Here is a 14,125-nt window from a genome sequence, read left to right as displayed (position 1 = left end):
GGAAAGGTAACAAAATCCCGCTGTGGTGAAACACAAAGGGCCCAGCCGTGTGCCAGGATTTACTGCAGGACAGAATGGGATTATCAGCCTTTATACACCCTGAGCTCAGAGTGTTTACGCAGCAGTAACCCCCTGCTACATGCACTGTGCCCTGTCACTAGACTGAGCCTCCCCCCCCCCCTATGATTTGTACCGGGCCTCGCTCTAATCTAATTAACCCCACAGCGAGGAACCAGGGGAGAGATCAGGGGAAATCAGGATTATCACATCCAGGAAGCTCCCTCTTCCCTCCCATCTATGTGGAACGTGACCCTTTCACAGGGAAATGTGTCACGAGCGGCACAAAAATTCTATAAACCGCATATTTTTATATCCTATATATTAAAAGGCTAACACTGCTCCTCCCCTCTATGGGGGGGAATTGAAGCATACCTCCCCCCCTTCGGCCGCGCTCAGTCCCTGGCGAGGATATTACGGTTATGTTGTTCCGTTATTTTGACCGAGCTGGTAACTAGTATATTTATACAATCTCTCTTCACACTCAGGAGCAGCAATAATTAGCGGTATCATTGCCAGGCGTGGGTCACATGCCCAGTAAAGGTGTGCCCACAGGTCAGAGCCCGATTGCAGCATACAGTCTAAACTCTCACACAGGGGGTGGGATGTACTAATTAAAAAAAAAAAACTGTGTTGTTACCGTATTTTCTAACACACACAAGTCCCCTCTAGTGTGGGCTCCTTTGCGGAGGGTAGTAGTAGTTTGTTTATTTATAAGGCGCCGCAAAGTGTCCGCAGCGCCGTACATAGCAAACAAAAAAACAAATGACAAGGTAACGTACAGGGTGTTTTGATAAAATACAGCATAAATAGGGGTAGAACTAAAATCATCATCAGTTCTGAAGTAGGTGTGGAAATTGTCGAGGAGACTGAAGATGAAGTAGAGGAAGGGAAGAACAGGGCAGGAGCACAGGTGAGGTAAAGAGGTAGGGTGAGGAAGGAGGACCCTACTCATAAGAGTTAACATACTAAAAGGAGGTGGGTGGACGAACGAAAAACAATAGGATAAGTAGGAATGGATGGGAACGGAAGAAGGGGTAGTGTAGGCAGGATAGGAGGAGCGAAAGCGGTTAGGAGGAGGAGGGATAGGCTAGTCGGAAGAAGTGGGTTTTGAGGGAGCACTTGAAGGAGGTACGGAAATCAGAAAGCCTGATGGGTGGCGGGAGGTTGTTCCGGTGCAGGGGGGCAGCGCGAGAGCAGTCTTAGACACGGTAGTGAGAGGAGGTGATTAGGTGAGAGGTCAGGTGGCAGTCGGCGGCGGAGCGAAGAGGAAGGGCGGGAGTGTGGATTGAGATCAGTGAAGAGTGGTAAGGAGCGGTGGAGGCCACCATACATTAGTCCGACTTGTCCTAGGGACAAGTCGGTCCTGATTTCCCCCTGCACCTCCCCAGGAGGGGGACACACAATTAGGCACTTGATGTGCCAAGTTTTGCAAATGATAAATCGCATGGATTTATCATATGCAGTCCCCGGAGAGCTGCAGGAGGAGGGAGCCGTGCAGGGGTCGTCAGCGGGCGGGGAATGATGGCTAATAGAGAGCTGAGCAGGGGGAGGCTTTACAGGGAGCCGGGCAGGAGGAAGCTGTTGTGGTGACAGCAGGAGCAGGGCGCTGGGCAGGGAGAAGACGCTGGCTGTCGGGCAGCGGCGAGAGCCGGGAGAAGCATAGCACTTGAAAAAAAAAAAAAAAACAAAAAAAACACCCATACAGATGACTAGGAAGCCATTGATCATCTGAGACCTCTCTCAGCCAATCGCTGACTGGTTGAGAGAGGTCTCAGCCAATCAATAGCTTCCTAGTCATCTGTATGGGCGTTTTTTTTTTTTTCAAGTTATCTGCTCCTCCCGGCGACCGCCGATTCCCGGCAGCCTGCGTCTTCTCCCTACCTGGCGCCCTACTCCCGCTGTCACCGCAACAGCTTCCTCCTGCCCGGCTCCCTATGCAGCCTCCCCCCGCTCCCTCTGTCTGGCTCTCTATTAGCCGGCTTCCCCCACACTCTGCCGTCCCCCACACGGCTCCGTGGCCGGGCTGCACATAAGATTAAGCAAACGGGATGTCTACAAGTGCCCGATTCAATCAGGTGAAATCATGCACAAATCGCATATTGTATGAAGGCAGATGGAAATTCCCTTGAACTCACCTTGGACCTTCCCAGAAGTGATTCCATTGATTTTGGACTTTGGTGTCTTTTTTGCATAAGATGTATATCTCATGTGATTGATCCAGACAAGATAAATTGTATGAGATATATCTTACGGTATACATTTGTACCATAGGTATATATCTGATGGGCTGGGTTAGGAGGCTAGGGGGGACAGGAAACGTCAGTCAAACTTCATTCGATATATATTGCATGCACAAAAAGCACTCCTTTTTTCATCAAGTTTCCAATCAATCGATGGTGCAGTATGATCGATCCGACACTAACGGGACGCGCATTGGATCAGATGAAAAACACACACGATTTGCCACTTTACAAACTATATATCGTGCCGAAACATCAAAATCTAATGAAATTGTGAAAAATCATTGTAGTGCCTTAATCTCACCTAAAACAACCCAAAAGCTACGCAGTCCAGGTCTTAAGGATATCCATGATTAAGCATAAGTGACTTAACTAGTAGCTCAGACAATGTGATTTAACCACCTGGACTCATGTCTTGATATCCTTAAAACCTGGACTGTAATGAAGGAGTTTTACAACTCCTACAATAGGTACGATTTACGCTAATATTTGTACATTTTAGTTTATTTTGCTTTTCGGGTGAAGAACAGATAAGTTTTGTCCACATGTCCCGAACATCTCAAGATGTTTTGGGATGATGGAAATCTGCCGGCATTGATTTCCTGATTTTACATATATACTCTCTATACTCATTAGTGTTCGGGTTAAACACAGTTCATTAGTTTGTTATGATGATTAGGTATAGGCTTAGTATGCGTTACCCAGTAAGCAATACCTATGTTCTACAGGACAAATGGGGTCATAAAAAAACGATCAACACTAATTCAGCGTAAAAAAACAAGTGACCTAATTAGGATCTCCTTGTTACTGGGATCAGATGCTGAGATTTACTGATAGGATAATGGGATATATAATAATAAAAAAAAAAGATATAAAGGTGAAGTACCGCCAGTGACCTCTAGAGTGCACTCAACATACCAAATTACTCCTTTATGTGTTAAAAGATGTCAACAGAAAGTGAAAGCCAAATTTGCAGGGACACTGATCTGTTTTAAACTTGCTGGATATGGAGCGAGGGAGCTGTGAAGACAGATTGGAGGTAGGAGCAGATAGTGTCTGGGGGTGGAGAGTTTGTGGGCTAAAAACTGGGTACTCTTTACTTAGAACGGCGCCCACGATTTTGATCGTGGGCATCGTTAGTAAAAAAGCTCGGGCATCGAATGCACTAAAAAATTGGGTGCGATGCGACCGACGAGATGCCCGCGATTTCCCATAGGGAACAATGTTAAATGTCTCAATTGACCCAATTTTCCTGTTCAATGCCTCAATTGACCCGATTTTTCCATAGGAAACAATGTTAAATGGGCCACAGAGGCCAAATAGGCACCCTGAAGTGTATAATGGCCACCCGAATTGTTAACGCCACCCCACGATCAACGTCAACCCGAAGCGTGGCGAGCCCGCGAGGGGCGGCGGTACGCGTCCTACGACCTTTTCATACCCCCACTATCCACGTCGGCGTGGAGTTGAGAATAGAAAGTGTGGCGAGCGCACGCGGACAGCTGTGAAGCCCGCGAGGGGACGCGGATACCTGTGAAGGTATCCGCGTGCGCTCGCCACGCTTCGGGCTCGGTGGCTCGCCACACTTTCTATTCTCAACTCCACGCCGACGTGGATAGTGGGGGTATGAAATGGTCGTAGGATGCGTACCGCCGCGCTCGCCACGCTTCGGGTTGACGTTGATCGTGGGGTGGCGTTAACAATTCGGGTGGCCATTATTCACTTCAGGGTGCCTATTTGGCCTCTGTGGCCCATTTAACATTGTTTCCTATGGAAAAATTGGATCAATTGAGGCATTGAACAGGAAAATCGGGTCAATCGAGACATTTAACATTGTTCCCTATGGGAAATCTCGGGCATCTCGTCGGTCGCATCGCACCCGATTTTTTAGTGCATTCAATGCCCGAGATGGCCATGATGGGCGCCCTTCTAAGTAAAGAGTACCAAAAACTGTCACAGATCAAAGTGAAAGTAAAAAAAAAAACTGTCACAGCTCAAAGAGAAAAGTGTATTGCAGAAGCAGTAATTTTGACAGGCTTTTAACTAATATATGTCACACAGGTCAAAAAAAAAAAAAAAAAAGAGTCCTCGCAAGCAGATGATAGCTCTCCGCTGGAGACATTACCAAGGGCAACGGCGGATTACGTATACCGATAGCCGTGTGCTTGACTTCTTCAGTATACAGGGCCGGGGATAAGAAGACAACGATGAGTTTCTTAGTTGGACACTTGAGAAGCTCTTTCAGCATTTAACAGGTTTTTCCTGCTTTGGTGGAAAAAGCAGACAAAGCAATTTCAGTTTCCCATCACAGCTCATATTTACTTCCACAGATCCGTTTACGTTGGAATGACCATAGAGGTGCTGCAATTTTAAATCCTCCCCCTCCCCCCCAACCATCACATGGGTATACTTGTCACGGGAAGTTGTGAGGCGGGAGCTGATTGGACACGGCTACGGTTCGGTTTGTGGAATATTCAATATTACACAACAGCGGCGGAGGGATGTTATCTCCTATAACCGGATCTTATTTCAAATTCTAACAGTTGGGGTCAAAAGGATTTTTTTTTTTTTTTTGAACGTTTAAATCCTAAAATAATTTTTTTTCTGAATTTCTTGAAATAAGAACCCCATTAGGTAGACAATACGTACATAAGAAAATGGGGTTATTGTATTAATGCAAAATGCATCCTAGTTGTGCTTTTTGGTTTGCCGCAAAGGACCAGCGGCGGTTAATGTGGATGTTACACTGTCAAAGCGGTTAGGGCGATATTTCAATAAAACCCATGCAGGGCTAAGCAGCCACCATGATGCAGAAAGCGCTGGTGCTTTTCAATACCTCCGTAAACGCATCTGCGGAGACCGCTATATCCATTCTCCTCTTGCGCTGGACGGGGAAATGAAACACACAAAAAAACACATGAAGCATGCAGGGCCATCGCACACACTAAACCTTGGACAGTGATAAAGTAAAGTAGAGAGAGATAAAGTACCAGTCAGCACCTGTCATTTTTCAAACACCGCCTGTAACATTACAGTTAGAAGCTGACTGGCAAGTACTTCATTTCTCACCACTTTATCACTTTCCGAGGCTTGGTTCATCTCCCCCGGTGTGTCATTAGAAATTCTATTTGTACTAATTTCATTGCGTTTTAGCTCGTAATTTAAATAATAAATAAATAAAAAGTCTATTGCAATTCCTGAAAAACTATGACAGTCCCAAGCCACATAAGCCATGGGTAATTTGCATAAGACACACCCCTTTCAATGAAGCCACACCCACCACAACCTTTTTAATCAGTGCAAATGTCTCAACGAAAGTTGGGACTGCTGCCAAGTACACTAAACCTGCAATCACAAACCTGGGTTATAGGAACACAAGCATGTCACATACTTCAATGGCTAAAACACAGGAGCGCCACACAGATTATTTAAAGCAGGTCACATTTTTTTATTTAATATTACGCATATCATAGAAAAACCAATGTAATTAGATAACAAAAGTAAATAAAAATGTCACACATAACGAGCAAGAAAGGCCACATTTTTTAAAATCAATTGCTAGGTGACACAGTATATGAGTTTGTTCATTATGGCCGTGCTGGGTATCTTTGTGGAATACAGTTTTGTAAAGCTAGTTAGGAGGGAGGACTTAAAAGGCAGTGAGTGACTGACAGCTTTGCATTAATGGGCTGTATGGATTGGCTGTTATGTAAACAGTCAGTGATGTCACTAACTGAAAAGAGTGAAGTTCTGACCAATATACATTTGTCCTAAAGATGTCATAAGTGCTACACCCGTCTATAAAGATCTAGGGAAGATTTGATGAGTCGGTGTCAATTTAAAGATCATCCATTATTCCCAAGTGTCCTAAGGAACAGTTATGCAAAAGTTAAGGTGGCCATACACACGCAGATTTATCTGCAGATGTGTCTGGTTGGAACAAAAACATGGTTATGGATGAGAGCAAAGGACAGTTGACCATTTGCTTGGAAATGCTGGAAAACTGACAAACTGTCACTCATCCATAACCATGCTACACATCTCAGCATTCCCTTATAGCAAAACTGTGACAGGACATGCTGGTACTTGTAGTTTCACACAGGTTGGCCAGGCCTGCATTATACGGCTGCGACAGCCCCTAGTGGTCATTTGGAAATAAAATAAAGTACATACCAATCACTGTCATTTTATTTTAAACACAGCCTGTAACATGGCAGTCAGAAGCCTATTGGCCCATAAATAGGTGGCATTGGGGGAACTTCTGGCTGGAAAACTTTCATTTTGGAGGAGGAATATAAAACTTACATTCTAAAAGGAAAAATGATCAATCTGAGTTTATGATTTCCAACAGCAAATACAGGGACTACCGTGGCAAAGCCGGTACCGTCAGCAAATATAGGGACTACCGTGGGAAAGCCGGTACCGTCAGCAAATATAGGGACTACCGTGGGAAAGCCGGTACCGTCAGCAAATATGGGGACTACCATGGCAAAGCCGGTACCGTCAGCAAATACAGGGACTACCGTGGCAAAGCCGGTACCGTCAGCAAATACAGGGACTACCGTGGGAAAGCCGGTACCGTCAGCAAATACAGGGACTACCGTGGCAAAGCCGGTACCGTCAGCAAATATAGGGACTACCGTGGGAAAGCCGGTACCGTCAGCAAATATGGGGACTACCATGGCAAAGCCGGTACCCTCGGGTGCTGTAATGGGAGCTGCCTGTAACACTGCGGAAGGCTCAACAGCAAAACAGAGATGATCTAACTATCATGAGGCCAATGGTGACCGAACATGAGAGAAGGTTTTAAATTGGATTTGCTGGGGCCTAATAAGTAACATCAGGCATCTTCCGGCAAAGACATTGTAAACTGGAATCTCAGGAGGACTCAGCTGAGTTATTCCAGAGATTATACTGTCCAGCTAAATGGAATCATCGTCTTTCTACTCTGCAACATTTCCTGTATGATCAGAAATCCTACACAGTTACTATAGGGTTAAGGGTTAGGGATGCCGCCGGGTATTTTATTCAATCCCAGGATTCCAGCTGAAATCTAAATGCAGTGCACAAATAAAGCCATCATACATCTGTGAAATACATATGCAGAAGCAGACCGTATTCACTCTGCACAGAAACAATATAAAATGTATTTATCCCCCGTGTCCTGCAACGTGGTTTGTTCTAGACACAAAAAGGCAGATGTATTAAGCCAGGCGAAGAGATAAACTGGAAGGAGATAACGCAACAGCCAATCAGCCGAGTTTGAAATATGACAGTTGGGAGTCAATTGGCTGCTGGGTTATCTCCTTCCACTTTATCTCTTCGCCTGGCTTAATACATCTGCTCCAAAGTTACTTTTTTTCTGCTATACTTACAAACATGAACAAGGCCCTAAGGCCCTCATTCTGGTTCCATCGGTCCCCCCGCGTGTTCGCGCAGGGTACCGATGGTAAGCCACTGCGCATGCGCATATTCTCATATGTGTATGTATACGTAGGGCTTCTGTGCAGCCACCATTCCCGACCTGCACAGTTGGGGGATGGCGCTCACACAGGCGGGTGGGGGGTGAGAAGGCTGGGGGCAGTGCAGGGGCATGAGAACGCCCATGTTTTATAGGCGTCCCCATGAAAACGCTTAGCGAGCCCAGGAGAAAGCATTCGATGGTCACTGACCATCGAATGCTTTCTCCTGCTGCAGCTGAATACAAGTGGATGTGTTTTCATAATACAACATGAAGCTGCGTATGACTGCGCTGGGTAAGGAGCATGCTCAGTGCGAAAACACAAAAAATACACTCAAGCAAGCAGAATCACATTCACGGCCCACAGAATTCAACACCACCTCTGAAATAGCTTAGCGCCAATAAATAAAAGCAGAGAACGTTACAACGGTAGGAGATTTGATAAATGTCCAAACTAAGTCAAGATTTATATTTCTTGTGACATGAGCTTTGCCCTGGGGGTAAGGGACTATGGAAATGATTTGGAGTTACTGGCTGACCATACAGGTAACTAAATCTGTGGTGCCGTGGGATAACTATATAGACCGTGCGCACTGGCCAATATCGTTCACGAAATCAGTCAGGGATGTCCCCTGCTCTGTACATGCTAGATATTGTCAGATTAAGCTGCATGTACAATCAATAGGTATTAGAGGTAGGAGGCCGGGGCTCGGCTGCAGAGAGAGAGCAAGACAGGGTTATGCTGCAGAGAGAGAGCAGGCCAGGGTTAGGCTGCAGAGGTAGGAGGTCAGGCTTGGCATTAGAGGTCGGAGGCAAGCTGGCCATACACTTGAAGATTTATCAATCTGGCTGTTTGGAACAAAAATCTGGTAATATCTGAATGACAGTTTGTCAGTTTTCCAGCATTTCAAAGCAAATGGTCAACTGTTGTTATTTGCTCCCATAAATTACCAGATTTTTGTTCCAACCAGCCGGATTGCGCAAGAAATCTCCAAGTGTATGGCCAGCTGTAATAAGCTTGTGGTCAGAGGAAGTGAGGGTTCGGCTGCAGAAGAGAAGTTAGGGGATAGACTAATCATTTCTGGAATGCTGGAGGATCAGCGGTCTAACCTGCAGTGACAGCGACGTGACTGCTTGGACACAGAACCCGCCGCCACAAGGAGCAGGTAACTCACCACTGGGAACCAGGGAGGACATGTGGATATTCTTACAATATATGATTATATTATTCTATATGTGAAGCTGGTGCTGACAGATGAAAGGTCTGGCATATTGTCACACGTAATATACTGTACTCAGTATCACCGGTCTTCATCCAGCGAGTGAAGTGAATCCAGCGTTTACCAGTCATCACACCTCAGCCTGTAACGCCCAGCGGCCTGTATCAGGAATGTGAAGCCTGGGTAGGGACTGGATTACCAGAACTTCCATGTAACCATACGGAGGCTCCAGGGCCACTACAAAAATGTGCCAATTCCACAAATATTTATCAGTAATTCGAGAAGAAAGGAGAATGTGGCAACGTCCCTGCGCTAATTCCCCACAAGCAGCTGCTGAGTGTGAGGAATGTATCAGGGAAGTTATAATGGTCCCAGAGGAGTCAGATATAACACTGCGACTCTAATGAATGTCTCTGCTACTGGGATTTTCCTCGCATTACCGGAACTCAGTGGATACATGCTGGGATTGCTCAGGGATCTGCATAATGCATATGGAGTACTTATTGCATCGACGGACCACACACACACACACACTGAAGTAAATTACTGAAGATGGGAGTTCTATTGAAGATGGGACGTTGCCCATAGCAACCAATCAGATTCTACTTATTTAGCACCTTCTAGAAATGGAAGCAAGCGGGCCGCTGAGGGCCCTAAATGGAAGCAAGCTGGCCGCTGAGGGCCCAATATGGAAGCAAGCGGGCCGCTAAGGGCTGTGGGTATCTAAAAAGAGCCTCAATACCCAAAAAACAAAGATTTGTTGCAGGTCATTCTGAGAAAGCTGCCGGTCACATCTGTGGGGGCCCCGGGAGGACTCGCTGCGGCCTCACGCACCAATCACAGGCCAGTAACGAGGTCAGAGGCAGCCATTCTGGTGAAGCTGCCGGTCACATCTGTGGTGGCCCTGGGAGGACTTGCTGCGGCCTCACGCACCAATCACAGGCCGGTGGCGAGGTCAGAGGCAGCCATTCTGTGGAAGCTGCCGGTCACATCTGTGGTGGCCCTGGGAGGACTTGCTGCAGCATCACGCACCAATCACAGGCCAGTAGCGAGGAAGGTCGCAGATATTCTGCAGGAAGGGAGGGAGTTCCAGGACTTCATTACAAAATAACTCCGGGGAAGCTGTATTCTATAAAACATTCCCAGTACGTACAGACATCAGGGTTGTTGGGATATATTTCTGCCTGCAGATGCAAGGTCATCTGACTGTCGACCGATCACACCCGCGTCATATTTGGACGCAGCAACAATGCTAACTTACAGTATGGTAATGCAGTTGCAGGAGTCTGGTTTATGGCTCAAAGAGTTGACAGTGTCTCGGTAGAGAATCAACACTGCATGAATATGTGGTCTGCAGCGTCTGAGGATGCAGCATCAGATCTTCAGATCCACTGTCCAGCTTCAGAACTCAAATAGGGAAACCACACCAACTGCCAGGCGGCTCTTTGCCCTAAATACAGGTGGAGCCTGCCGTGGGGGGGGGGGGGGGGGGGGGGGGACACAAGCCCAGGACCTAACATGCTGTGGACTGGGTTACAGCAACAAGTGGTCACCGGCTATCCCAACAGTAAGTCGTCTCTTGACAAAGCCAGCACCTGAACAACCGAGAGTGAGTGACCACTGATGATCCTGGTTGTGGAAGGTTATTCTGTGGTCACCTCAGCTTCCTCCTCTGGCCCTTGGAATGGGTATGGGTCATTAGGTCGACAGTGTCTAGGTTGACAGCCAAAATGTTGACACATGAAATAGGACACATGCATTAGGTCAACATGGACAAAAGGTCGACTTGGAAAAAGGTCAACATGGGTTTTTCACGTTTTTTTGGGGGTGTCTATGTTGACATGTAAGAATACGGCATCTTTCCCCTATGGTATGTAGGCTACAAGAAAGTTACACGGTTACAGAGCAACAAGTGTTGAAACGCATCTCAACTGAAAGCTACGGTTTCATAAACTTCTTTATTACTTATTATTATTATAATTATTTTTATTATTATCGGTCTTGATCATTATCGCTATTGTCTATATCTCACTGACAACATTTTAGAATCAATTGCGGCTAAACCATCTTGGCATAATATAATGAATTCATGTCTTTAATTATTCCTTTTATTGTTCATTTGTATCTATTTTTTCAACCACCCTATTTTATTACCTCTACTTCATTATTATCGCCTTACACACTTTTTTACTGTACATTACCTACACTGATGCAAAGTCATCCAGGTTTAGGACATACAAAGCCCTATGAGGAGGCTACTGTCAGAGTCCAACCTGCGCTCCACAGTAACAAATGCCCAAATTTCATGGGACCGCTGGTGCCTGGCTCATCAGCTGGGAGCAGATGCATTTGGGATTTCGTTCCTAAGTGATTTCTTTTTTACAGTGTGATGGGAAATCAAAGTAAAGGCCCAGACACACTTTTTTTGACCTACTTTGAACTCAAAAGCCCGGGCGATGATCCTGCATCATCGCTGGCCACCACCGGCTTGTTTTACTGGGCGAGGGCACCAATATTTATCTTGCCTCCGGGCAACTGGGATGAGCTTACGCCACTGCTGCCCCGGACAAAGTCACATGCCATTTTTTTGAGTACTATGTACTAAGCCGTGGAGAGTAATAAAAGTGGACAGAGATAAAGTACCAACCAACTCATAACTGTCATTTTTCAAATGCAGTCTAATGTGACAGTTATGATTGGCTGTTGGGTTTTTGGGCCCAGTTCTTTAGATTGGTTTAGCCCAGGGATGGCCAAACCGGTCCGTGAGATCTACCAACGGTCCATGTTTTCCAAATCACCAGCTGGTGCACAGCTGTAGTCATTACTAACTGTCACATTTTCAAACCTGCTGCATTCATTCCTACTATAGATCCACAGGTTGCCTGAAATACATGCACCGTTGGTAGATCTTGAGGACAGGTTTGGCCACCCCTGGTTTAGCCACTTTAATGCAGCAGAACTCGATGCGATAGGGTGCAACCAGCATGCTAAATAATGGGCGTCCCAAAACAATTGAATAGCTCCATTGGGTGTCCAGTATGTAGCGGTGTTCACAATTAAACGGAATTGACCCCAAATCATTTTATAGATACCAGGAACATAATGAAGGTGCATAAAACTCTCCAGTCTGCTCCACTACTTATGGTTCATCTGGGTCCTGCCAAAACACACTAGGCCTGATTCAGTCCCGCTTGTAGCCGGCCGAATTCGGCACCATGTCGGATGGTGGGGGGTTGCACACGCAAATTTATCTGCATATCCCAGGAGCGAACGGTTTTGGCAAGTTTCACACTCGCCATGTTGTTCACGCCAGAGGGGGAAGGAGTCCCCCACTAATGAAGATACAGGGGGGGCCTGGCCGAATGGGAAGACCTTGATTAAAGAGATGCTAATTTGCCCTCGGAGACTGGTGCCTGCTCTGCCGGCTCCTTCTCAGTAGTGATGGGCGGGTCACTAACGAGAGCTGGGACCCAGCAGATCAGTCAGTGAAAAGATCTGCATCTTTTAGGTAGGTCAGCGATTCGCTTTGAAAGAAGGGGTAATTTGTTTTACAATCATTTATTGCCATTTTTTTTTACTTTTTTTTATTATTTTTTTTTAACAGTGAGCTGAACAAATAAGAACATACATAACCGAGTAAAACACTGATTGATGGCTGGGTGCCGAATCGCCATCGATAGAAACCATCGATGGCGTCTGCACCGATGGCCATCCCTAGCAGCAGCAGCCTTTTTATTCTTTCTTTTACTTGCAGTAGCAGCACTGAACTCAGTCTCCTGAGTTAGTACATCTCAGCTGCCACAGGTGGCAGTGCTGAGCTCAGGCAAATGCATTGTAATGAAAAACGAAACTGAAAGTAAAAGAACGACGGTTCACCTTTTTGGGATCGGCGGCTCCCTCAGTCTTTTATGGGATCCGTTCAAAAGACCCACTTCGTTCGCAAACGACCCATCTCTACTTCTCAGTGACAGGAGCTGGTTACTGCTGGATAACATCACTTCAGCACCCAGCTCCTGTCACTTCGAAGGAGCAGGCATCTTTGTGTCACAATGGGAGGCACCTTGGATAGGTACTTTACTTGAATTATGTTCATGTAAAGGTGAGGCAGCCATTTTGGGTCACCAGTTGCAGGGATTATTCATCCTACCCATGAAGGACCTATGTGAGGCAGCCATTTAGACGACATAATGGAGAGATCAAGAGAAATAATATATATATAAAAATAAAACAAACTGCTTATGGAGATCCTTGTTAAATCACCAGAATATCAGAACCAAGCCCTGCATACTACACCTCAGAGTACTAGGTGAGGCGGCCATCTTAGGTGAGAATGTGCAACAGCAGTAATCCAGGGAAACAAGATATACAAGGGTAAAATGAATGCTAAAACATACACAGGTCCAGAATAGAGGCTTGCATCGCACATGGGCGCCAGCGGTGCCGGGTAATTAGGTAGAACCTGAGAGTACATAGAAGTTTGAGTGCCCGATGTGATATTTAGATCTCTTCTTAGCCCTCCCACACCGATCTCTCTGACCACCATCACTGCCCATGGTCTGGACTGCTATTTCAAAGACATCTGATGCCGTTTGGCATTATAAAGGGATTGGCATTCTTTGCCGTTGGTTTTGTACATGAGTTGGCATTTGTGGCCAAACATTGACAAAAATCAGTAATAAAAGTAAACCTTCACCAAGCACAACGTCTGTGCTCAGAGGGACACTGCTGAGTTATACACCGTGAACATCGCTTCCTGACAGAAAGAGCGTTATACACAAACCTCGGCTTATTCTCTGCTTCTCCCCAGACAGGATCCCCGGAGTGTCGATCACACTGATGCTCTCCAGGACGGGGTTGGGAAGCTGCGCACAAACAAACCTGTACAATAGAGAACAAACTAGTGTCACACAGTGAAGAAGTTTCCATTATTTCCCCCCACTTCTTTTAACACCTCCAACTCGTCAAATAATTTATTACTAGAACTACGAAACGCGTCGCTGAACTAGAACGTGTGTGTATTTTTAGACCCTGTTGGACAGGAGCAATGAATTTTAGCAGTGGAAGTACTCAGCAAACACAGTTATGTGTCGCTGTGTTTGCGGAACATATTCACGGCGGCGTTTGTTCCCAGGGTAAAATTATAA

General features: G+C 46.1%; 1 protein-coding gene across 1 annotated transcript in view; it reads right to left on the bottom strand.

Moving 5' to 3' along the window:
- EHD3 (EH domain containing 3) overlaps positions 1 to 14,125 on the bottom strand; it is a 44,717-nt gene that overhangs the window by 14,407 nt on the left and 16,185 nt on the right. The window contains exon 3 of the mRNA XM_083175512.1: positions 13,762 to 13,859. Coding sequence (XP_083031638.1) covers positions 13,762 to 13,859 — 98 coding nt within the window. The remainder of the gene's footprint in view (positions 1 to 13,761; positions 13,860 to 14,125) is intronic.

The sequence above is a fragment of the Crinia signifera genome, chromosome 3 (genome assembly GCF_055691185.1).
Source record: "Crinia signifera chromosome 3, ASM5569118v1, whole genome shotgun sequence".
In the NCBI taxonomy this organism is placed as follows: Eukaryota; Metazoa; Chordata; class Amphibia; order Anura; family Myobatrachidae; genus Crinia; species Crinia signifera.
Note: the sequence above shows the minus strand (reverse complement) of the source record. Positions and strands in the feature narration are given on the sequence as shown.